At 31.6% G+C, this 26,333-nt stretch overlaps 3 protein-coding genes across 3 annotated transcripts; all 3 read left to right on the forward strand.

The window, feature by feature from the left end:
- Nucleotides 1-1,678: 1,678 nt before the first annotated feature.
- LOC126679284 (U-box domain-containing protein 2) lies at nucleotides 1,679-4,893 on the forward strand. Its single transcript, XM_050374279.2, has 2 exons — nucleotides 1,679-2,157; nucleotides 3,766-4,893. The coding sequence occupies exons 1-2, from the start codon at nucleotides 1,844-1,846 to the stop codon at nucleotides 4,619-4,621; spliced, it is 1,170 nt and encodes a 389-aa protein (XP_050230236.1). The 5' UTR covers nucleotides 1,679-1,843; the 3' UTR covers nucleotides 4,622-4,893.
- Nucleotides 4,894-8,206: 3,313 nt separating this feature from the next.
- Nucleotides 8,207-9,944, forward strand: LOC126678590 (probable aquaporin NIP-type). The gene is made up of 5 exons (XM_050373484.2): nucleotides 8,207-8,376; nucleotides 8,620-8,841; nucleotides 9,293-9,493; nucleotides 9,585-9,646; nucleotides 9,752-9,944. Exons 1-5 carry the CDS (start codon nucleotides 8,233-8,235, stop codon nucleotides 9,942-9,944), a joined length of 822 nt encoding a protein of 273 aa, XP_050229441.1. The 5' UTR covers nucleotides 8,207-8,232.
- Nucleotides 9,945-11,064: 1,120 nt separating this feature from the next.
- On the forward strand, nucleotides 11,065-23,552 carry LOC126677362 (protease Do-like 7). Its single transcript, XM_050371930.2, has 24 exons — nucleotides 11,065-11,521; nucleotides 12,252-12,322; nucleotides 12,653-12,787; nucleotides 12,908-12,966; nucleotides 13,083-13,119; nucleotides 13,310-13,438; nucleotides 14,231-14,320; nucleotides 14,949-15,014; nucleotides 15,088-15,144; nucleotides 15,248-15,313; nucleotides 16,781-16,888; nucleotides 17,351-17,431; nucleotides 17,562-17,611; nucleotides 17,798-17,963; nucleotides 18,058-18,573; nucleotides 19,600-19,782; nucleotides 19,853-19,955; nucleotides 20,581-20,748; nucleotides 20,819-20,898; nucleotides 20,977-21,198; nucleotides 21,594-21,809; nucleotides 21,882-22,039; nucleotides 22,939-23,050; nucleotides 23,149-23,552. Exons 1-24 carry the CDS (start codon nucleotides 11,179-11,181, stop codon nucleotides 23,317-23,319), a joined length of 3,387 nt encoding a protein of 1,128 aa, XP_050227887.1. The 5' UTR covers nucleotides 11,065-11,178; the 3' UTR covers nucleotides 23,320-23,552.
- The last annotated feature ends 2,781 nt before the right edge of the window (nucleotides 23,553-26,333 follow it).

Consider the following 26,333-nt stretch of genomic DNA (forward strand, 5'->3'; position numbering starts at 1 on the left):
CGGGATTAATGGTTTTCCCGACCCTTGGTAAATTAGTAAGAATCGTTTCCTCGCCATTGTACCAAAGCTAGGAATGGAACTCATAAAGGTGAAGTCTCTTCTAAATAATGATGGTAAATCCTGGAATGCTCCTCCTATTAATAGCATTTTAAGAGCACTTTATAGAATGCATTCCGGCAATTTCCAATAGATTGCAGTGTCATGAAGATAAGTGGATGTGGAAACTTTAGAAGAAAGGACTTTACTCTGTTAAAACAAACTATAATATGAACTTGTGTGGATGGTTAATTCCTATTTAGAAACAGTTATGGCAAGTCAACGTCCCGTTTAAAGTACGATACCTGATTTGCAAAGCAAAAGCAAGTTATCTTCCTACTATAAATATTTTGGTTAGAAGGAATATTCAGTTAGAAGATGTATGTCCCTTTTGTGTAGCTAGTCCTGAAACGGTTGAACATCTGTTAATGTGGTGTCCGTTTGCGAAAGATTGCTGGCAACAGCGTGGTATTACTCTGAATAATTGCAGGATTATTTCTTTTCATGACTGGCTGGCTAAAGCGCTCCAAGGAGGTAACCATGATCAACGAGCTATTATTTTTTACACTTGTTGGGGTATTCGGAAGCAGCGAAACGAAGTGGCCTGACTTGGCAAAAAGACATTGGTTGATTCTCTTGTACATATGCGTGACTTCATGTTGGCACTATGGACTTTGGCAAGATGTAAGCCCCAATATAGTAGAATTACTACCTTAGATAGTGAGAATCATACGACTCCAAAATGGATGCGTCCAACGCGAGGACTTATTAAAGTGAACTGTGATGCTGAGATTTTTCAGAACTCTAATTAAACTGGCCTGACATGGGTGGTTTGTAATTCTGGTGGAGTTTTTTTGTGGATTGGGTTTCTGCATTTTGCAAGGTCAGTTAGACCCGAAGCTTGTTGAGGCGCTTTCAATCCAAGAAGCCTTAAGCTGGTCTAAGACAAAGAGTTGGAACCAAAATTCAAATCAAATTTGATGCTCTCACTGTGAAAAATGATTTGAATTCTAACTGTCCTGATATGTCGGTGTGGTATATTTTAAGAGGATTATCGTTATTTTAAGCAATGTTTTAGCAAATTGCTATTTAGTTTCACTAAGCGAGCCACAAATAGACTCGCTCATGCTTTAGCTAGGGCTTCTATTTCGATGCAAGCTAGACGGGAGTGGGAGCATGTTCCTCCTCCTGATATTGTTTCGTTGATTTCTTCAAATTAATGAAAGTATTTTATCAATAAAAAAACAACTTATAAATAGATAAATCACTTTATCAAGATGGTTTTTTTTGGCTTAACCATCTAAAAATAACAGTTATTTTCAACTCTTTTTATTTATAGTCTTATTTTTTTAATTTTCAATTTTAATTATATTTATTTATTTAAATTAGAGTCAAAAAAGTTTAAACAGATCCTTCGTATTGTTTTATATTTGATTTTTTTATGATAAAAATTATAAATTGGAACAATATAAAATAATATAAATAATAGTATATTTTTTTTAATAAATAACTTATAATTAAAATTAAAAATTATCTAAAATTGAAGATTTTTTGAAATACAATCATAAACAATTTTTTTTTAAAAGGTAGGATATTTTTAAACTGAGCTATTAGTTTTCTTTATTTTCATTAATCACCTCGACAAAAGAATACAAATGTGGAAACTGTTGCTTAACGCCACCTCTCAATGCCCTTTATCACCATACGTTTCAGTTTCTTATTAATTACTTCAAAATTCCTCTCCCACATTTTTTATTTCTCTCCTCCTCTCTTCTAACCTTCCACGTACCCTAAATTACAATAATTAATGGACTCGTGTGCAGACAACACTAACCATCATCGTACTTCCACAGACGACGATCTTACGCCGTCGTCATCGTCATCAACGGCGGTGGCTGTGGCGGTGCAAAGGGCGCTGAGATTGATAGAAGCGGCGGAGATAGAGGGGAAAATAGAAGGTGCTAAATTAATAAGAAAGCTCACGAAAACTTCGCAAAGATGTCGGCGGCAATTATGTGAAGCAGTTCCTCATCTTGTTTCTATGTTGTCTGTTGTTCAGTGTTATGATGCTCACGAGTCGGCTCTGCTTGCGCTTCTTAATCTTGCTGTTCAAGATGAAAAGTGAGTTTCATTGAATTAATGGTTTTTTTAAATTAATTTTTCTGTTTTTAATTGAAGTTTAGACCCTGCAAATTAGTTGGTGAATTTGGTGCTTTTTGATTTGTCGGTGAATTGTAGTTTTCCATTGATGGATTGTTTTTCTGCTTGAGATTAATTTTAATTTCATTCATTAATTTATCCTTTATTAGATAAAATTATGTTTTTTTTTAATTGGATTCCAGAACTTTATGCCTAAGGTATTTATTCTTGATTCTTGATTCATTTTTGTGAGATCAATTCTATTTTTTCTTCAATATTATTATTTGTGATTGGTCGGTTTCAAATTCTGAGACCGCTTGACCGGTAAAATCAACCTAAAATGATGGCTTGAAAAATAGAGTGGTCGGGACTGAGCTGCTGGCCATTATAGTTCGAACTTACTATGCATTTGGATTTGCGGGCGGTCATTTTGAGCTTCGGCTCAGGAAAGTGAGTCTGCATAAAGAAAAATATGATGGCTTGAAGTATAGTTTAGAAATTGTGCTTTATTGAAAACTGGGTTCTTAAAAAAATGGTTTAATTTCCAAATTTTATTGGATTCCTAACAAATAATTAAATGAAGATTTTTTAATTTGGACCCACAAAGGGAAATGAAAAGATATTATTGGGAATTGTGGAAATAAGTTACAAGTATATTATTAAATATAAGTGTGTCGGTGCTTTTATTCTAAATGAGCTTACTCTTTTGAAAAGAAACAGAAAGAATTGGATGCTTTTACAGTTGAAAGATTAACCCCATTTGATTGGAGAAGGGGTTGGTTGTTCTTTGCTTCACATGTTATCTTACTCTTTCTTTTGCTTTTTAGTTATCTTTTTCCCTATGTTTTTTTTTATCTTCTCTTTCAAGTTATTTATAGTGGATTAGTGAGGAAGAAGATTCTATCTTTTTTATACTTTTTACCATTTTTTTAATGTCTTTATTTCTATTTAAGATTATTTCAACTGTCTCTGTTTAGTTGTAGAGACTTACTGTAATGCAATTATTCCATATTAGTAGTTTTTAAAATGACAGTTCTGGTTTTACATTTTTGTCCTTTACTATGGAGATATTTTCTCTAATATTCTTTTGTTGAATGAGATGGTGAGCGAAGCAGACTAGTATTTTGTCTTCTAATTATAATTAAGTAATTTAATAATTGGGTTTTAATTTGTCATGGGAAGCTAATATAAAAGAATTAGAAACTCAGAATTACTATGTTGCTTATAACTTGATCATGATGATGCACTCTATTACATTGTTAGGTATACTGATTTTGTAATGGATGCTGATGGTTGATGATGCACTCTGTTACCTGGAATTTTTTGAAGTCTTATGTCCGTGTTTTGTTTCAGTTTTCGGAAACATTTCTAAAATTTTATGTTTATGATTTATTTTTGTAAAAATTATTGCTTTGCCGTTTTTCTATTTCAGAGCTTTTTTGTTTTGGAGTTCCATTTCTATGCTACGTAGATGTTGCATTGGTGCTGACTGCATACCCCCTCTGTTTCGTCTAGGGAATTTTATATACATAATGCGGGCTTGATTGTTTTGCTTTCTGTGAATTAATTTAGTTATATCTAATTTTACAGGAATAAGATAAGCATTGTTGAAGCTGGAGCTTTAAAGCCAATAATCAGCTTCCTTCAGTCGGAGGATTCAAATTTACAAGAGTATGCAACGGCAGCTTTGCTCACATTATCTGCTTCTTTGACGAACAAGCCAATTATAAGCGCTTCTGGTGCGATTCCTCTACTTATAGAAATCCTTAGCGACGGAAGTTCACAGGCCAAGTTTGATGCTGTTATGGCACTTTCTAATCTTTCAACACATCCAGATAATCTGAGCATTGTGCTTGAAAATGACCCGATTCCTCATCTAGTTTATTTACTCAAGACCTGTAAAAAATCGTCGAAAATGGCCGAAAAATGCTGCGGTCTCATAGAATCTTTGGTTAGTTTCGATGAGGGTAGAACAGCATTGACATCTGAAGAAGGCGGAGTTCTTGCTGTTATCGAAGTACTAGAAAATGGATCTATTCAGAGTCGAGAACATGCAGTCGGGGCTTTACTGACAATGTGCCAAACCGACCGATGTAAATACCGAGAACCAATTCTTCGAGAAGGTGTGATTCCAGGACTTCTCGAGCTTACTGTACAAGGAACACCCAAGTCTCAGAAAAAAGCTCACACCTTACTGCAGTTACTGAGGGAAACTCCGTATCCACGGTCCGAGTTTCAAGCTGACACACTAGAGAATATTGTGTGCAACATTATTTCACAGATAGATGGAGATGATCAATCCGGTAAGGCGAAGAAAATGCTAGCGGAAATGGTGCAAGTTAGCATGGAACAGAGTTTGAGACATTTACAGCAAAGGGCTGCTATGGTATGCACCCCAACTGATCTGCCTATTAGTAAGTGTACTTCTGAACTTTTCTTGAAATGATTTTTTGAGGTATCAGAAGTTTTTCCTTCTGTGTTTTTCGGTTTCGCATGTCGGTTTTGTGAGATAAGACTTCCTTGTAAAGAAAAAGGTATAGTGAAGAAGATGCTAGTCCAGGCCCTAGTGTTGGTATCTGGTGACTGGTAATCTGGATGATGTATGAATTGGAAATCATAGTTTTGTAGTTTGATTTAAAAAAAACATTGGCTTGTAATTAAAGAAACTTTTGAAATTTGAAACAATTGAATATCTTAGAATTTCAAATTGGCACGTAATTTATATATCTCTATCATTACACAAGAAAAGTCTTACTTATATTCGGTTTATGATGTACTATTATTACAGATGAGTGAATTTTCCTATAAGTTTAAAATAGCTGGAGGACGGAGGCGATGTACTGAAACTTTTTGATTTATATAATCCAGAGTCTGGTTTTCGAAAATGTAAAGGCTGGTGCTTATTAAATTTCAAACTTGGTTTTTATTAAACTTAGTCGAGAGGAATCGAAATACAATCAAGTTCGAATTCAAGAGTTATATTTTACGAGCTCAAGGTTAATATATAATTAGTCTTTAACAGTACACTGTTTTTTTAGTCGTCAATTATAAATGAAGGGTAATTACATATAAAATCACCACCTTTACACGAAATTGCAAGAATAACACGACCTTCAAAACGTGGAAATTCAGGGCACCATCTTTCATTTTTTTTCAAAAATAACACGGGCACATTTTTAGTGGCATTTTTGCTGACGTGGCGTGACACGTGGCACTCTCATCGGGTGTCCAAGTCAGCAAAATTTTATCAAAAAACGTGCCCATGTTGTTTTTGAAAAGAAACGAAAAGTGATGCCCTGAATTGACACCTTTTAAAGGTCGTGTTATTTTTGAAAATTCGTGTAAAGGTGGTGATTTTATATGTAATTAACCCATAAATGAACTAGATGGAGTGACCTAGTGTGGGGTTCTTTCTCATGGGTGGAGGTTTTGAGTTCAAGTTTTTACATCCACATCTTATGAGATTAAATCTCTTAAGGGAAACATGTGAGGTTCCATGCCTCAAATTCTAATAGTCTGTTACTATTTTTTTGTTTCCAAAGGCTAAAATTTTAATTAATAATAACGAAAATCACATGAACGGCTTCTCAACACATTATGATGAGAGCTGTAAAAATACAGTAATTAAATAGGGTTAAACTAACCACCAAGGATCACCCGAATACATAAATCAAAATAACTAGATTTAAAAATTAAATTTAGTTAAAAGACAGTAATAAATTATAAATCTAAATAATTACAACAAGAAAAGCTATAAATTTAGGATCTAAGAAACAATAATCAAGTTGAAAAGATATAAATTTATAAATTAATTTTTTAAGTAGACGATTTTTTGCAAAAATTTGATATTTAAAAAAGACAATACTCCATCAAAATAATGAACTCATAGAGAGTAGGAATTCAAAATGAAAAAAAAAACAATAAACTTACTCATATGATAGAATCATTTATTTTATACGATTTATAAGAAGATTTGAGTGTGAGGAGGTGATTTTTGATCAAAGATTGGTCAAAAACCACTTCCATAAAGAGAAGACTATTAGAATTTGTGAAAGAGAAAAAAAAGGTTGAGAGAGAAAAGTTTAGAGAGAGACTTTTTACAGCAGTTTAGCATTTACTTGGTAAACCGTCTATTACCATTTTAATATAACAAAAAAGAAGATTATTAGATGCATACTTTTAGTCTAGTCTATTATTTGTAAGATCACAATGAGCTATCGACAATATCATAAATGTTAAAATTATGGACCTGTATTTGAAGGTACATAATCAGTTGCAAACATATATTTCGTTTGAAAAATAGTTTTGATTTTAAACTAGGTTTTAGATTGGTATAAATACATTATTAGTTAGGATTTTCTTTTCTATATTGTGCTCTTTAATAAAAATTTCTGATTAAACCAATGTACGATACATATATCAAAAAGGAAACAAACCGCAAATATTGAAAAAATATTGTTAGGTAAAGAAGGAGCTAGGCAGGTTCTTTCAGTTTTTCAATTCTTTGAATGTATATTTTCTGAATTGTCATAATTCTTTCTTGGCATGAGGTATAAAAATACAAGAAAGAAAATTCTACTTATAACACCTGCCTAATTTTTCTTCTTCTTAAGGAATCATGTTTTCTTAAAGTTAAACAAATTAAGAAAGCAGTCCAACTACCTCGAAGGTATCTAGCTACAGAACCGAATCAACTCACGAATTACTTAAAATTAGTTTGATATTAATTAAGTTGAGTTCGAATTTAAACTACTCAAATCAACTCAAACATTAATATAGTTTTTGATGAATTTATGTTTTATTTTATTTTATAATTATATATGTTTACCAATAATATTATTATTTTTCTATTAAAATTTATATACACGTCATCAATTCGAACTCAAATTTCAATATTAGTCAAGATCTAGTTTAAATCAAAACTATTATTCGAAAGAAATATAAGTCTGATTATGTACCTTCAAATGCAAGTCTAGAATTTTAACATTTGTGCTATTGTCGGTAGCTCATTGTTGTCTTGTGAATAATAGACTAGAGTAGGGGTATGCATTTGATAATCTTCTTTTTCAAAATGATAATCAACTGCTAGATGTTAGTAGTTAGATATTTAACGACACCACATTGTCAGTGGCACCTCACGTATGTCTCTCAAGAGATTTAATCTCATGAGATGTAGATGTAGAAATTTGAACTCAAAACTTCTATCTTATGAGAAAAAACCTACGATTAAGTCACACCATCTAATTCATTTATAATTGATCACTAAAAAAACAATCGAACTAGGCTACACCATCTAGTTCATGTACTAAATTCATGAGTGGAAAATTTATCAATTCAAAAGTGTATTGTTAAAGACTAGTTATAATTAACCTTCAATTTGTATATATATTTTTTATATATTATTAAGCAAATTATTATATTTGGCCTTTTGTAAATTGAAAAAATGCTCTAGAGTTCAAGTGTAAGAGCGTTGTACTATGTTTTAAGCTAAATTTAAAGGTAATAAAATGTTGTAGTAGAAATTAGCTTTTTTTTTCTTCATACAAAATGTTAAAAGAAAGTATCATAATTACTTACTATCATAATTACTCATTAGTATTTGATAATTTTTTCAATGACATTTTAAAAAGTTATTTGATGTAATAATGAATAAAACATTCAAAATTTCAATGTTTTTCAAAACAAAATCACAAATTTAAAGTTTGTTTCTTTATTCGGATGACACAATTAATAAGGACAAACTATGAACAAAAAATATAAATTATATCTTCTTAAACTGTATGTAAATTAAAAATGAAATTTTCTAATTGCGATGGAGGGTATATAGTTATAATAAAATAAAATAAAATTAGGATGTAAATATATAGAAATGCTTTTCAACTTGGATAATTACTTTCAATTCCAAGTAATTAATAATTAAAACCAAACTTTTGCGATTTCACATGTGTCTCCTAAATTGTCTCAACCATATCCAATAATCCAAATTCCTGAATTTTGTACAACTTCTCAGCTGCCATTCATCCTCCAAAATTTCTTATATTTGTTTGATCAGCAATAATGGCCACAATACCTGATGGAATTGAACAGGAAGAGATTATCAAGATAGAAGAAGGATTAGTCAACACTTCAACTAAGCCTAATTCAAACTCTAACTATTTTCTCTCTCTTTTTTCACCCAAATTTGTCCAAATTGCACAAAAGGTTAGCCACACACCATCTATGGCACATATGTAAAATAGACGTGACATTGTACGGAAACTTGTCGAGTTTTATATTTAAGTATTTTTTTTCGATTACGAAATATTATGATTTTATATTTGTAACCTACTAAGCTACTCCTGTAAGAAATATTATTCCGTTTCGCCTTTTTTCCCGTTTGTGCAGGCCTAGTACATTAATTTTAAAATTTAGCTAATTTGTTGTGTTCTTTTTTTTTTTATTCAGTTGGTTGCTGAGGTGATTGGCACCTATTTTGTGATATTTGCTGGATGTGGATCTGTTGCTGTGAACAAAATCTACGGTTCAGTGACATTCCCAGGCATATGTGTGACTTGGGGTCTAATTGTAACGGTTATGATTTATTCAGTTGGCCATATCTCTGGAGCACATTTTAATCCTGCAGTCACCATCACTTCCGCCCTCTTTCTGCGATTTCCGATTCGCCAGGTTAGTCTCTAATTCGATTTTAAAAATATTCGATCACTTAAAACATTTAGCGTATTTTGTTATTTTAATAGGAATTTTTGTTAAAAGACAAATTATTAATTTTTAAAATTTAGAACACCGATAGGAAAATGCTGATGTTAATGTCGGTACAGTGACATTATATATCCTAGCATCCGCATATCTTTTTTTTTAATCGAAAACTTACTTAATGTTCCAAGGCCAAGGTACTGATTGTACTTGTGCCAGCTACGTCTTTCTTCTACCTAAAGATAAGGTATTGTGCCGTTTCATGCTAAAGTTATAAAACATGTTAAAATTCACAGATTATTTTGCAATCATGTCAAAAATATTTAATACGATAGTTATTGTATCATATTATGAGCTGTTTAGTGATCAGTAGTGCATTAGGAATACGATAATTTTATTAATTGTAAATATATGATAATTTCAGGTACCTTTTTACATAATTGCTCAAGTAATAGGTTCACTTCTTGCTAGTACCACACTGGTTCTAGTGCTGGATGTGAATTCTAATGCATATTTTGGAACTGTACCAGTTGGATCAAATTTGCAATCTCTAGTTATGGAAATCATCATCACTTTCCTCCTCATGTTCGTGGTTTCCGGTGTTACTACCGACGATCGAGCAGCGGTTCGTTGCCGATAATTAGCTCTAATTTAATGATTTAAAATTGTAGAAATAAAAAATGAAATCTTAAAGCAATTTCTAATGTTTTTCACAGGTTGGACCCCTAGGAGGACTTGGCATTGGCATGACCATTCTATTGAATGTCTTTGTGGCTGGGTAATTTCTCATTTCCATCATAATTGAGTAATATTTATTTAAACTGTATTTTCTGTTTAGATTCGAAATTAGTCGTACCATAATTGAGATAATTGAATGTTACAGGCCAATTTCAGGGGCTTCAATGAACCCAGCAAGGAGTATTGGGCCAGCAATAGTGAAGCATGTATACAAAGGATTATGGGTGTATATAGTAGGCCCAATATTTGGAGCTATACTTGGGGCTTTTGCTTACAACTTATTAAGATCCACTGACAGCCCATCACCCAAAGATAGTGTGACAGTGACACATAACTAACCTTTTTTTTAATCATTTTCAATTTTCCTTTTGATGTTAACTTTTTGGTTATGCTATTGAAAAAGGCCTAAAATGAATAGCATCTCTAATATAAAAAAGAAACTTTAAATTGTAGAATAATAAATTTTAATTAATACTTCTTTATTCATTTTATTTTCATACATGTCAATTTCTTATTTTCAAGTTATTTTTTAAAATTATTTAATAATGTATATAATAAATATTATATTACAATGATTAATGAGATTTGTAACCGAAAGTCCGAAAGTAAAGTTTGGTCACATATCCGCTTTCTATTTTATACTTTTTATTTATTATTTTTAAATAAAATAATTTACCTCTTTAAAAGGTTTTTTTAGAGATGCTCTTTAGTTCACTACTAATAATTAATGGAGAAATGCTCACTCATGGCATATAAACTTTCTTCTTTTCTCCTGCACAATACTGAAATTTTATTTTATAAACATAATATATCATAACTATAATTTTATAGCAGTACAGTATATTTTATTAACAATTTTTTTGTTAAATATATCAACATGACATCTATATAAACATTTTATCTATCAAAATAAATATCTTACAATATAGTATTTTTACTGATTAAATAGATGGGTGTCACATAACTCATGAAACATTAATATCGGATTTTATATAACACTGTGCGGAATTCATATGATGTGTGTTTAGTAAGATCAAAAAGATACACCATTCAGATATTACACGATTGTCATACCAGCTTATTTTGACAGAAATTGAGAGTCATTAATGAAAAATATTTTAATGTTATAAAATTATAATTTAAGTATATTTTATTTATAGATCAGAATTCAGAAGTTATACTGGAAAAAGATAAAAGTTTAGGTACCTAAGAGGAAATTCTCCCAATTAACGAAAGCATCTACTACTGCAGGTCTCACTTGAAGAGTCTTTCTTAGCCAGTGTTTATCCCATGCAACCGTTGCGCCATGTCATTTTTATATCAAGCCAATGAGCATTTGCGATAGGGAATCTTTTAATTATTACTTATTTTTTTTATCATTCAATTTTCTACATGGCTAACGCACAATTGGTTTGTTGCACATAGCGCAACGGTTGTGTGCAATAATTTTTCTACTTTAATTTATAGAATAGAAAAAGACGAAGACGACTCAATTTCATATACAATTAACAATAAAAATGTACCTACTACTATGACTGCTACTGCTGAATTAATTTAGCTTATTAAACAATCATGGATGACTTGCACAAATTGGAATCGGAGATGGAATCATCGGCTTTGCGATCAACCGAAGGAGACTACGAGGAGACTCTGCAGATGGAAAGTAATGACGCCGCCGACGCCGACGCCGACGCCGACGCCGATTACGAAGACGACGTCGTGTTATCTGGAGATAAACTCACAGGAGGAGATTGGAAAGAAACTATCAATAAGATCGTTCCCGCTGTTGTTGACATTCGAATTACGACTTGTCGTGCCTTCGACACTGAACTTCCGTCATCTGGTTGTGCTACGGGATTTGTCGTTGACAAAATACGAGGCATCATTCTCACTAACCGACATGTCGTTAAACCTGGTTAGTCATCATCCTCGTCATTGTTATCTGTAGAAACGTTTCTTTTTTCATCGCTTTTTGAAACGAACTAAAAAAACGCGGGAAAACGTGAACATTTTACGGTTTTACCCCTGTATTCGACGTAGATAGCAATCGTAAATTTCAGTGAATTATTCATACTGCATATAACAATTTACTAAAGTCAAAATAATTTTTTTTTGAAGTTATGCATAAACTTTACAATTAGTAATTAATTAAACAAATTAACGAGGAGGATTTAAAGAACTGCCTTGAAAAAAGGTTGTATTAGTTTAGTAGTTTTGCTTGGTTTTATTAAGTTGGACATGTTATTCAAAGGGTAACAATGGTGTGTTTGGTTCTAATTAATTTACAAAATTTTGTAGAATTTATTTATATACACAGTTATTTTAGAGTAGAATTGTTGTTCATATACTACGTTTTTAGAAATACAAAAAATCCTCCAGTAATGATGATGATGGAGTGATAATAAAAATTAAATTTTAGTTTGTATACTGTAAATGTAATTGTTTGGCTTAATTGGTAGCTAAACGTTTCTTATGTTACTGTACAGTATCATCATTTAATTTTAAAATAATTCACTCATTGTTGAGGAGTCTTACTTTTGGTACTATTCTTACTTCATCAAATAAAGTTTAGCCTTTGATGGAGAAAAAAAAAACTAGAAGTGCACTTATTGATCCATGTTTTGACTTTTTTTTTTGTTATGTAGGTCCAGTTGTTGCGCAGGCAATATTTGCAAACCATGAAGAAGTTCTTTTATATCCTATATATAGAGATCCAGTGAGTATTTTTATTTTCTTTTCATTTTCCTTTTATTTGATTTTTTTCATCTTAAGATTATTTCTTTTTGAATCATACATATGGAGTTTGTCTTCGAGTTTCTATAATAGTCTCTGCATTGAGATGATTGAAGCATTTTGCAGTTGTGTATTCAATTAAAGCATCGGTTACCAACTCCATGGATGGCCATACAGAAATGATGGCCTTAATGTTATGGACTCGATCCCACTCTCTTTCACTAACAATATGAGCAAACACTTTTGAGCATACACTTTCAATATCTAAATTAATTATGATCATGGATTGCAATCACTTGTTTCATTTCCTTAGGTCCATGATTTTGGTTTCTTTCGTTACGATCCTGCTGCAATTCAATATCTGAATTATGAAGAGATTCCTCTTGCCCCTGAGGCTGCATGTGTTGGGTTGGAAATTCGAGTTGTTGGCAATGATAGTCGTGAGAAGGTATTTTACTTCCTAATGAATTTTTAATATCTTTGAACATTTCTTTGGAGTATTAATATTCATTTGGCTTGCTGAGTTCTATTATGAATGTAATCTTTTCAATAACTATCTTATACACAGGTATCGATTTTGGCTGGTACTCTTGCTCGTTTGGATCGGGATGCTCCCGGATATAAAAAGTATATCAATTTACAGATTTCCTTGGTTCCATCTTAGATCAAATTATGTGCTTTAATTATACAGAAGTAGTTCAAGATAAATACTATAAATTTGATGCCTCTATCATGGGGTGCAGGGATGGCTATAATGACTTTAATACGTTCTACATTCAAGTAAGTAATTTTATGTTACGAATCCCATGGATGTATTAGGAATGAAGAAAAGGAATACTAGCTTTCTGTTGCATATCCCTTGCAATTATTGTTGTCACGTTAAACAATATCTTAGTATGGTTTCTCAGTTTCTTATGTTCTGATTAAAAATATTACAATGTTTTTTCCTTATTTTTACGCTCATTTTTAGGCAGCTTCTGGAACTAAGGGTGGTTCTAGCGGTTCACCGGTGATTGATCGGCTAGGCAGATCTGTGGCCCTAAATGCTGGAGGCAAAACATCATCTTCGTCATCAGCCTACTTTTTACCTTTAGAGCGAGTACAGAGATTATCATTTTTTCCATTCATTCTGATTCTCTTTAGCTTAAAATTAATTTAGATGTGATTATGCTTTGTAGTATCAGAAAAGAAGTCCTCTAGAATGTTTTGTTAAGAGACATGTAGACGGCTTATGAATTGTCTTATGCATTTGCTGTTGGAATTGTTTCGAGGTGTGCGTATTGTCATAAGCCTTCACAAGATACGAAGATAAAGAATATAAAAAAGACTACTTAGCTGAAAAATTGTGCCTCATGGATTGAAGTCGGAAAGTAGCAATCAACTTATAGATAGAACAATGTCCTCTCCTTTATGATGTAATTGTAGGAACATTCTCATCTATTAACTCAATAATTGTATTGAAGATTCCTAGTCAGGCTGCCATTTGTCCTGCTGCTTCTATCCAGTACTCTTATAGAAAAAGAATAGATTATCAAATCTGATCTACGGAGTCTAATTTATTTTCTTCTGATAATTTATTTCTGAAGAGGTGATATGTTTATCTGGATGTACTATACATAAACCGAAATGAAGATGTTGGTGGATCAATCAAGTCTTTTCTTGAGCAGTCTCATATAGTCAGATGGGATCTTTTCCTTCTCAATTTTATAATGGGTTTCTCTGTAACAGTTTGTGTTTTTGTTGTTGCTATTTGTTCATGATTTCATTGTTACTTTCTTTTTTCTAATTTTCTGGTGTATATTTGCTGAGATTTTTTTCCATATAAAGCCTTTAGGTTTGGACAATAGTTGTAGCATCTCGTCCCTGAACTGTCAGGTATTTAACTTTTCAGGTTGTTAGGGCACTGAGACTTATCCAGAAGGGAAGAGATTCTAATATCAGTACATGGGAAGCAACTCCGGTACCTCGCGGTACTCTTCAGGTCTGTTGTTAAAGTTCAATTAAATCCTCATTCAATTTTTTCGAACTGTTGGGTAATATGATAATTTGGTGACCAACAATGGCTGCTATTAAGACTAGTAAGTGTTATCATTGTTCTGACATAATTTGTACCATCACTAGATTATTATGTCTTTAGTTCATTTTTGTCCATGGCTTCTGCACTCTTACTTATAATGGCTCTGTGCTGTAATGCTAATTTCCGACTTTTAACAAGAATGGCCATTGCGTACCAACTTTAAAAAGTAACAAAAATTAATTGCAGAATCAGGAATCATGTAGAAAATGCAAAGTTAGGGAACGGTATCCTCTTCTTATGAATCTAACAGCAATTACTACTTGGATTAAATTTGGATTGGCAACATGTTTACCTATCTATTTCAAAATCAAAAGCAGAGCACCTTATTTTATTTTTTCGAATCATTCTTAACTGAAAATTAAATGGCTTTCCACTATGACTCTAAAATAGACTGGTGTTCAATGCTTTGGATATCTTACATTATTGACATGCTAATGTGGATAGTTTGCTTAATTTGTTTTCATTTTGCAATTTCTTAGCCATATTCTGGGACTCATTGTGTTTGTTCTGGCATTCACAATTTGTAATCTAGGTGACATTTCGATATAAAGGATTTGAAAAAGTTCGGCAGCTTGGTCTTCAAAGTGAGACAGAGCAGGTACCTAGTTCTTTAGCTTGGATAAATGTGATGAACATTAGTTTAGTGCTTATTCTAGTTTTGGCTTGTGTAGATGGTAAGGCGTGCTTCTCCACCTGATGAAACTGGAATGCTTGTTGTTCAGTCTGTGGTGAGCTCAGACATGTGTTTTCAAACTATATATTGTAATGAAACTTTATCAGGTTTGCCTGTGTTTTTTTTTCTCTCCACTTCGTTGATACTGGCTTGGTCAGGTACCGGGTGGTCCAGCTGATACGCAATTGGAGCCAGGGGATGTTCTAGTATGCGTGAACGGGGAAGTAAGTTTTATCTACAACCCCATAGAACTCCTCGTCAATTTTATATCTACAAACAACTTTCTAAAGACCTTTTTGAAATTGTAGTACTAATTGTATAGCTGAATTACATTTCATTCTAATTCTCATCCTCTCTCTATGTCTCACTCTCTTCTTTTTGTATGTCGGGTTCTTTACTTAAGAGTACGAGTAATTTCGCATTGTATATAATCTGTGGATTACTAATTTGAGCAAGTTCTTCATTAGATTCATGAAAAATTGAGGTCTGCCTCTACCTCAGTACCTCCTGTTTGTCGGCCATTTTAATAGAAGGCCAAACTATTTTTTAAATACAAACCTTTGCGTCTTTTATCAATTACGATCAAACCTATGTCTAGTTAGAAAGGGTTTTTGCAATTATGTCCAAAACTCTAAATTTCATTTTTTAAATCCAAAGATTTGCGTCTTTTATCAATTGTGATTCATAATTTTTTTTAAGCTAGACAATGTTTTTAAATTTGGTCGTAATTGATAAAAGAAGGCAAAGGTTTGGATTTAAAAAAGGGCTAATGTTCCAAAAAACCTCGACCTTTTAGCCCCTTCCCGATTTCACCCCTACATTGTAAAATTGCCAATTGTACCCAAACACCTTTCAGTTTCAATTTCAATTGTACCCACAAGTACTAAATTGATCTCTTTTCCATTGGAAAAAGGTTCACATAAGTCATTCATTTTGAATTTTTCAAATGGAAAATAGTTCAAATGAATAATTTATAAGGGTTTTTTTTTGAACTTTTTTAGAATGGAAAACAGTCCAATCTATAAAATTGGGTACAATTGAAACCCAAAGGTGCGGATTTGGATACAATTGGCGATTTTACAACGTCGGGGTAAAATTGAAAAGAGGTTAAAAGGTCAAGATTTTTTATGACATTAAGCCTTTGAAAAATAAAACTCAAAGTTTTGGACACAATGGAAAAAGAATTTTCAAATTGGACATAATTATAAAAATTAAAAAGTTTGCTCGTAATTGATAAAAAACGCAAAGGTTTAAAGTAGTTAGGCCTTTATAGAAACTATGTTACATTGGATTTTCGAAAGTAATTGAGCTCAAAGGGAATCCATACAAATTTGTGAGTTATGTGTACCATGACGGAAATTTCAGTAATGAAATTGAAAATTGTTGTCAAAATATTTTTAATGACAGAAAAAATACGATTTGTGCAAAATGTAATAAGCATTAAGTAATGGATAAAAGACGAGTAACATTTTGGTTTACAAGGAATTGTGGACAATTAATCATTTGAGCTACCATCAAAATTATGAGTCTGCATTATAGAATCTGAACCGTAACCGTGAGATCACTATATTGGCCTGTTTGTGGTTACAAAGTAAAGATTGGCCTTATGATTGTACTGAAAGATATTTACTAACCGGTAATCATGTTGGAATGTGACATGTTGAAGATATCACTAAACTACTCTAATGCAGGTAACTACTCGATTTCTGAAACTGGAGACTCTGCTTGATGATAGCATTGGCAAAACAGTTCAAATACAGGTTGAAAGAGGTGGTGAATCTCTGATTGCAAACTTAGTGGTAAGACTTATTCTAGGTTTTATCAAATCTTACATTCATAATCATTTCAGATTGCTTCGATGACTTAATGCAACATCAGGAATCATTTCAAGTTTATCTTCAGGACTCAGCTGGCTTTTTAAATTGACAGAATCTTATGCTGTATTTCTGATGATATATGTGCACTTAATTTGAATTACAATTGTGGTATAAGGCTTCTGTTTCCTTGGAAGATTTCCATGCTACTTGTGTGCTGCATTTGATAACTAGTGATAATGAGGAAAGGAGAAAAAGGAATAACCATACATTTTACCTTTTTCCTCTTTGGACATAACTTATCATTATTTTTCTGTTTCTTATACCTTTCCTGTTGGAGGCAAGACAAAAATTGTAATACAATCAAGGTCCATATCCCTTCAAGTGACTGATTTGATTTTTCATGTTCATTTTCAATATATGAAAAATCTGAAATTTTTCTTTCAGGTTCAAGATTTGCACTCAATAACTCCTGACCATTTTTTAGAAGTTAGTGGAGCAGTGATTCACCCTTTGTCTTATCAACAAGTAGGTCATACTTGTTTAATTCTATCAACTGTTTCCAGATGTCGTGCCCTTGCTTTTATTCTTTTTGAACTTAGTTGCAGTTGTTTGCCACTGGCAACATCTAAACATGTGCAACTTCTGTTTGGAACAGGCGAGAAGCTTTCGCTTTCAATGTGGGCTTATATATGTAGCACAACCTGGGCAAGTTGATATTGTTTTACATTTCACTTTCATTCAGTTTGATTTATCCATGCACCATATTACAATAAAATGGAATAATACTTGGAACATTCATATTAAAACTCAAGGAGAAAAATAATATCTTCAAATTATGGTTTATACATGTATATTTTTTTAGTAAAAATCATCATTTTGAACTGCTTGCAGATATATGCTATCAAGAGCTGGAGTTCCTCGACATGCTATCATTAAGAGTTTTGCTGATGTAGAGATATCACAACTTGAAGATCTAATCTCTGTTTTGTCTAGGCTGTCTAGGGGTGCTCGAGTACCATTAGAATATATAACATACAATGATCGCCATCGAAGGAAGGTATGCACTAATCTATGATCTCCTAAATCATTTTTTCGTTTAAAGTTTAAAACATGAAGAGTAAATTTCTACTTGATTTCCTTTATAATTGCAGTCTTCCTTAGTCACAATCGATCGTCATGAATGGTACGATGCACCAAAGATATACACCCGCGATGATAGTTCTGGCTTATGGCTGGCAAGACCTGCATTGCAGCCCGAGTCCCTATTCTTTTCGTCTTGTATCAGTGATCTTGGACAAGATTTAGAAGGAGGAACATCTATATCAAGTAGTGAATCTACTCTTCTGAAACACACAACTCAAACTAACAATTTGGACTCGATAAATAGTGTTGCTAGTTCAGAAGCTAATAATGATCATTGTTTTAAAGAAGATGTTTCTGGAAAAGAAGTACATGACATTGAAACAAGAACACAAGGGCTTGGGGATTTAACTATAAATAACAATGTTGTTGTTGATGGTACCTCAGAAGAAACTAAAGAAATCAAGTTGGAGGATTCAATGGTCACCGAAAGTAAAAATTCATGCAGCCATAAAGATTCAAAAGAAGCTGCAAGTATTGCTTCATTTTCAGAGCATGTCATAGAGCCTGCCCTTGTGATGGTAGAGGTAATATTTCCAAGTCTTAAGATTTTTCAATAGCATTTCATATTTAAGCTGTGAAGTCAATGTTTCAACTTTGATTGTAGTTTGATCTTTCTGTTCTTATAAGTTGCAACAAAATGATTTTTTTGATTCCATCTGAAAACCAATTGGTGTTAAGTGGAGGTGCCCAACCAATATGTAAACACATGTCCTTTCACACACACAATCAATGTGGGATTCCCACTTCAACATGATGCTCTAAATTGAACTACTTAATGTATAATGCTGGCACTAAATGTAGGATTGGAAATAAGCTTCTAAACAAATAATAAGGTACTTAAATTGACTGAAAGATTATCCTGATTTAAAGTATGTTCTCATCGATAAAGGTTGCAGGTTAACTGTGCTCCTAGTTAAGGTTATAATTTAATTCTGAAACCTAATGCCTGATATCATCAAACTCGTACTTGGAGATACTCTCTATGGCTTCATTACAAAGTGTTCTGCGTAACTAATTTACACATAAATAAAGAGACGGAGAAAGAGAAATGGATCCACTAAGCTGTATCAGATAGTCAGAATTGATTCTATAACTCTGCAGTGTAGATTTTATAAAATACGGAAGTAAAAAGCTTCACGAATATAAAGCCAAAAATGTCAAAGTTTTGTCTAGTCTTGTTAGTTGAGCCTTGTTATTTATTGCCTTGCTTCAATTTTTTAAATTCGAGTTTTCATGGAATTGTAGCAAAGTTTTCCTGGTAACAGTGTTGGTTGATAAAAAATAATGGTAAGAAACATACATGAAAACTGACACTCCAGCTTCTATACACTAGGTCAGGCAACCACTGATGCTTATTTTTGTACCATCTTGCTACATAATGTCATTTTTTTCTTCTATCCCATTTTATGTGCTGGTTAATGATGTTTTATTCATTCATCAACAATAAATCTTTTTTTTGTGCTATTGTTTGTTGCGATAGCAAGTTCAGCCTACTGCTTTCTTCTCATATATTTTCCCATTGGTTTGGAATAAATGGTTATTTTATGTAGGTTAATGTGCCTCCGTCATGTTTGCTTGATGGCCTCCATTCACGATATTTTTATGGAACGGGAGTCATTATACATCATTCTCAAGGAATGGGATTAGTTGCAGTTGACAGAAATACAGTTCCAATATCTGCATGTGATGTGATGCTATCTTTTGCCGCATTTCCTATTGAAATACCAGGCCAGGTAAACTCTTACACATGTTAAAATTAAATAAAATAAAATTGGCATTTGAGTTGCTGTTGATTCATTGTAGGTGGTTTTTCTTCATCCTGTTTATAATTATGCTCTTGTGGCATATGACCCATCTGCTTTAGGAGCTGGAGCTTCAATGATTCGTGCTGCTGAACTTCTTCCTGGTATGTTTGACTTTACAAACAGTTGTCCTATATATTTTTTGTACTTTTATTCTTTTCAATTATAAGAATATATTTCCAACAAAAAGAATAAGAATCAAGTTCACAACATGGAGAATTTGTTATTAAAGTGTCAGGATCAAGATTGATTTGTTTGAGATGTCAAAATTAGTCTGATTCAGTTTTGATCAGGCCAATTTGCTGTAACATATATAATTGCAATTGTCCTCTACTGATTCCTTGAGAACTTCTATGAAAAATGAAGCATGCAGATTTGCGATCATTTTAATTGTAAATTTTCAGTATCTATTAGTGGTCAGACTTGGATCACAAAAGAGTTTTGGTCTATTTCGATATCATAATATCAGATTGGGGGAGAAGTACTTAGAATTAGATATTGAAAGGAATCGTAGAAATACAAAAGATATGGGGCTTGTATGAGATTCCAACATATCATAAGCTTCCCTTTTCTTTTGAGTTTGCACTTCTCCTAACCCGGTAACAAACTAGAGGCTTTTTGATTGTAGTTATTTGCAGCCTTATTTGTTTGGTCAGGTCACATTATGTATTTTAGTTCTTCATTTGAAGTTCTGTTTTCAAGGTGTTTATGTTTGTACTCTTCAAACAGAGCCTGCATTATCTCATGGAGATCCGGTATATCTAGTGGGGCTAAGAAGTTTACGAGCAATCTCTAGGAAAGCTGTAGTGACAAATTCGTGTCTTGCTTTGAACATTGGTTCAACCGAACCTCTATGTGTTAGAGCAACAAGTATGGAAGTGATTGAGCTTGATTCCGGTAAGGTGTTAATACTTAACAAGCTGTGTTTATCATGTGTGTGTTGGTTTCTCATAATGCTAAATTTCAGATTTTGGTATTGCATTTCGTGGCATCCTGAGTAATGAGCATGGAAAGGTGCAAGCTTTGTGGGCCAGCTTTGCAACAAAGGTTCTCAGTGTTCATATAATTCTTCTAATTTTCTTTGTCATGATATTACGTGAACAATACTTAAATCTTCATTTTTAGGCAAAACCTGTGGGCAATACACCTTCTCAATATGTTAAAGGTATTCCAATCTATATGGTCAGCCAAGTACTTGACAAGATTATATCCGGTGCAAATGGACCATCTCTTCTCATAAATGGTATCAAAAGGCCAATGCCACTTGTTAGGGATTTAGAGGTTGATCTTATCCCCAGATCCCTATCAAAGGCTCGGAGTTTTGGATTGAGTGAGGAATGGATCCAAGTAAGTTTCTTTTCTGTTTTTTTTTCTTTTTTTTACTATATGTTTATCCTTTTTGTCATCTTATTTGAAATTATATGATATTTTATAATTTGATAGCCATTTTTTTAACTGAGATATGATCAGTTAGTTTTTTTATGTTTTTTCCCGAACAGGGTATCATACTTTTCTTTTTGGTAGGGTACTGATGGATAGTCCTAGTCTGTATCTAAACATAAGTTGATACTTGATAACCATTTAATACCAACGAATACTGTTCAAAAGGAGGGCGTATAATCTTTAGGCTCAATATGACTGATACAATAGCATCATCAAAAATTAGATATGATCAATGTATTCATATGTCAAATATGTAGATAAACAATACTTATATCTTTATTTGCATTGTTCTTTTGCAGACTCTTATTAAGAAAGATCCAGCAAGACGCCAGGTTTTACGTGTTAAAGGTTGTTTGGCTGGATCGAAAGCAGAGATTCTATTAAAACAAGGTGACATGGTGTTGGCAGTGAATAAGGAGCCCGTTTCTTGTTATCTTGATATGGAAAATGCCTGTAAATTGTTAGAGAATTGTGGTGGCAATGATGAGAAACTTAACATGACCATATTTAGACAGGTAAGTAAACATCGATGATTTTATGTACTTTCTAATGAGATGTCAATTTGATATGTTTTCATGTCTTGTTAGGGACATGAAATTGATCTTCTTGTAGGGGTAGATCTTAGAAATGGGAACGGCACAACACGTATGATAAATTGGTGTGGGTGCATTGTTCAGTATCCGAATTCAGCTGTGCGTGCTCTTGGATTTCTTCCTAAAGAAGGACATGGTGTTTATGTTGCTAAGTAAGTATCCTTTTACCAAAAAGTTGTAGCCTGTATTGTTGTTGAAGTTACATCTAAAAGTAGAGTATTAATACCAACATGATAGAATTTGTTTTGTTTCGATCACAGTCAAATTCTCAAATCAGTTTGTGGTTTTATTAAAAAAATGAAGATTTTTCAAAATCAACTTTTTGAAATTGAACTATTGAGGAAAACTAGAATTTTCAGCTTCCCTCAATAGCGGGAATGGCTAAAACAAAGGACAAAAAACTCACAAATATATAAAAAAAATTGTACTCCTTAGTTGGGCGAAACAGAGCCTTGATTACTTAGCATGTTTACAGTTTACTTAACATCATATATTTGAATTCTAACAGACTCCACATTCTGGGATCAATTTCTTCATATTGGCAACTTCTGTTCAAACATAACAATGGTTTATCATGATTCAGCACATTCAGCCTATACAATATTAGCTTTTAGAACCCACTTAGGGGCCGTTTGGTTCGCCAAAAAATGGGGAGAATGGGAATGGGAATGGGAATGATTTCCATTGTTTGTGTTTGTTTTGTCAAATTACACTAGGAAATGGGAATGTGATTACCCCTTCAATGTAATCACCCATTCCCCCTTACCCTATGGGAATATTTATTTTATTTTTTATTTTTTCAAATAATTTTTTTTAAAAAATATTTGATTTTAAAAATATAATTTTTTTATATAAAAAAATATTTTTAATTAATAATAAATAATTCTTTTTATTAAACTTTACCCATTCCCATTCCTATACTTTGAAGTTTGAACCAAACAAAAAATGAAAACAATCATTTCCATTCCGATTCCCATTCCCAACCTTGAATCAAACGGCCCCTTAAAGTAAAATGAAGAATCATAACTTATGAACGCATTGAATAAATTAGGTCGCATCGTGGAAGTCCTGCAGATCGATATGGTCTAACTTCTCTTCGATGGATAGTTGAAGTCAATGGAAAACCAACTCCTAATTTGGATGCTTTTGCTATTGTAACGAAGGTAACAGTTGCTTATTTTTTTGTAGCGTGGATTCCTGAGACATAATCAATGATATAAATATTGTTCTGTTATAATTTGTTCTGTTCATTGTCTATTAGGAATTGGAAATTGGGGAATTTGTTCGTATTAAAACTATCAACTTGAAAGGAAAATCGCAAGTGTTAACATTGAAACAAGACTTGCATTACTGGCCTACATGGGAATTGAAATTTGATCTAGACAAAGCAGTATGGTGTAGACACACAATCAAGGCAGGCAGTAATCCATAAAACAATAAGGTTATGTTTGGTTCGTAAATAGGTCCGGAGCAGAATAATTATTTCGTATAAACTAGCTATTCATTATTTTGGTTCATGGAATAAGTATTTAACTCAAAGTAAAAAATAACTATTACATTCCTAAAAAATAGTTATTCCATTCCGTGAACCAAACATGGTCTAAGGCTGTGTTTGGTTTTTGGAATATATAAAGATTATAATAATTATTCCATTTAGACTTGTTATTCCCGGCTTCGATTCATGGAATAGTAATTTTACGGAATTGTCATCTCGTGATTTTGTGGAATAAGTATTTCTTCCAAAAAATAAAGAAAACCATTTTATTCCTTGGAAATAGCTATTCCATTTCATACATATTCTACGAACCAAATATAGCCTAATTGCTTAACGAAATTGTGAGTGAGTTGTTTTATTGTAGTTCTCGACTTCTAATATGGATATTCATACTTTAAAATTAGTTTAGAGAATGTTACTCTTAACCTGGTTCTATCCAACTCGAATTAAGTTAAGTCGACACTAAATATAATGATTGGATTGGATGATTATATCACAACAATGTAATAGGTAGGAAGTACTTATGTTTTTACCTTTTAAACGAGTGTCTAGTTTCATACTGTTTGATTTTTAAACAAGAAAACTAAAATGTGAATTATAATATATATATATATATATATATATATATATATATATATATATATATAAGAGTCTCAGTAATTTGCTCTTAAATAAATTTGAAGCTGGGTTCACTTATTAGGTCTGGTTTAAGTGAGGATATGTTACCAAAAGAATAAAATACAGAGAAAAATTGTTAAATACCCATACGATGAGTATATATTTTGAGAAACATGGATTTACCAAATCAAGTTGATGCAATGCGGTTTGACTCTATTTCCTTGTAAAATTAAACTTTTTATTTGCAATTATACTGTTTCTACAAATCACTAAAGAAAATTTATTCAAAATCAAATCTAAAAAATTGTTTCTCTCAATCTAATTCTATCATAAGCAATTATAAAAAAAAATTCATCTATCTATCTATCTATCTATAACTATCTTATATGTGGGAAGGGGGGGGACAGGCAAAATTACGATATTAGATTTCATTAAGGGTATAATTAATATTAAAAAATACAATTAATAGAAATTTAAATGTATAAGATTTAATTGTAATAGAAGTTTAATTGTAATAGGAGATTTAATAAAACAAAGTCTAAACATCTTGAAATTAGTTAGTATAATAATTTTAATGAAAAAAGAACAAATCTAATATAAAAAAACGGAAGTAACCGTACTAATGGTATCATTGTTAGATTAGGATTGCTGATAAAGCAACTCAACTCAATATCAAACACTCTTAGAATTCAAAAAACCAAACATATTAGCAATCCTGTGTATGTTCAATTTCATATTATTTAAACAATTTTAGTAAAATGAAATTTTTTATCACTTAAACGTGTAAAATGAAAAAGTTTAGTTTTAGTAGAAAAATACAAATAAATTTATAAATATAATATAATTAGAAAATAATATTAAAAAATTTAAATAACAAATAATAGTTAACCAATTCATCAAATAATTTAATAATTGTTATTATATATATAAAATATAATATTTAATTAATGCATTTTCATATATATCTAACGCATCATCTAACATCATTCATATGCTAAAAATTTAAATTTAAAATATTATATTTAATAATTAAAACTATATATTTAAATATATCATCTTATAATATTTAATTTATACATGCAAATATTTACGATAATTTATTAAAAAATTAAAATATTATATTTAAAATATATAACGGGTCATATAGACTCACGTGCTACCATTTCAATTTAAATAAAAAAGAGTTTCTAATAGTTTATCAAAATCTAAAAGATTTTGATTTATAATTTAGTTAATATTTATTATGACGGGTCATGTAAATGTCCCTCACGTGCGTAGCACGTGGCGAAACGCTAGTAACTATTTTATATGTGGGAAGGGGGGGGGGACAAGCAAAATTACAATATTAGCCTCTAATAATTAAAATATTTACGATTTTAAGTACAACTCCAATTACAATATGAAAAATAATTAAATGAAATTTTAACTTTAGTAAAAAAAACGTGTCTTTAGTAATTGTTGTGATATAAAATTCCAGCACTTTGGTTTTAACATAAAGTAAAATTAGAGTTGGACATCACATAGAAGTTTAATTGTAACAAAATAATACAAATAAGAGTTTAGTTTTAATCACTTTTCTTTTGTGTGTGTAGGCGTATAGCTTCAGTGTTTCTTTTAGATTCAAATTACATTATTAGCCTCCATTAATTAAGAAAAATATTAAAATATTGAATATAACTACAACTCTAATAAAAATACAACAATTTAGGGAATGATAGTATGAATTTAAAATTACAACAACGGGTCATACAAATGTCGCTCACGTACGTAGTACGTGGCGAAACGCTAGTACTATATATAAAAGCACGGATGGGGGGGGGGACAGGCAAATTTACTGAATAATCTTTTTCAGTTTACTACTAAATAAAGGTTTTATAATAATTAACTAATTAATTATTTAATTAATCACTATTGTAATTAAAGTCCTAATTAGAATAGGTAGCTAAATTATCTCCAATTTAGCTTTTAGTATGTAAAAAATAATTAAATTATCTCCAAATTAGTAGGAATACCTATCTTTTAGTTTGATTGAACTACAATTTTTTTTTTTGAAAATAACTACAAAATTAAAATAATGTATTTGGTCAATATATTGTTATTTAAATTTCTATCTTATTATTTTTAAAGATATTATTAATAAAATTAAGTTAATTATTTAATTATGATTATTAGAAAACCAAAAGAAGAATAAATTCAGTATGAAAAAAGTTTAATAACCGAATATATTATATTTATTTTTACAAAAATTCTTAACTAATTTAATATTGATTATAAATAAAAAATTGATATAATTATAATAAATTTACTAATATGTTCATTGACGAGTTACGTTA

This window comes from Mercurialis annua, linkage group LG4, assembly GCF_937616625.2.
Source record: "Mercurialis annua linkage group LG4, ddMerAnnu1.2, whole genome shotgun sequence".
Taxonomy (NCBI): domain Eukaryota; kingdom Viridiplantae; phylum Streptophyta; class Magnoliopsida; order Malpighiales; family Euphorbiaceae; genus Mercurialis; species Mercurialis annua.

Bases quoted from the DNA above. Each gene is read 5' to 3' on its own strand.
- LOC126679284 (XM_050374279.2), top strand. From the start codon at position 1,844: ATGGACTCGTGTGCAGACAACACTAACCATCATCGTACTTCCACAGAC. The intron at 2,158-3,765 runs GTGAGTTTCATT...CTAATTTTACAG, and splicing joins CTTGCTGTTCAAGATGAAAA to GAATAAGATAAGCATTGTTG.
- LOC126678590 (XM_050373484.2), top strand. From the start codon at position 8,233: ATGGCCACAATACCTGATGGAATTGAACAGGAAGAGATTATCAAGATA. The intron at 8,842-9,292 runs GTTAGTCTCTAA...TGATAATTTCAG, and splicing joins TGCGATTTCCGATTCGCCAG to GTACCTTTTTACATAATTGC. The intron at 9,647-9,751 runs GTAATTTCTCAT...TGAATGTTACAG, and splicing joins TTGAATGTCTTTGTGGCTGG to GCCAATTTCAGGGGCTTCAA.
- LOC126677362 (XM_050371930.2), top strand. From the start codon at position 11,179: ATGGATGACTTGCACAAATTGGAATCGGAGATGGAATCATCGGCTTTG. The intron at 11,522-12,251 runs GTTAGTCATCAT...TTTGTTATGTAG, and splicing joins CCGACATGTCGTTAAACCTG to GTCCAGTTGTTGCGCAGGCA. The intron at 16,889-17,350 runs GTAAGACTTATT...TTTTTCTTTCAG, and splicing joins CTCTGATTGCAAACTTAGTG to GTTCAAGATTTGCACTCAAT.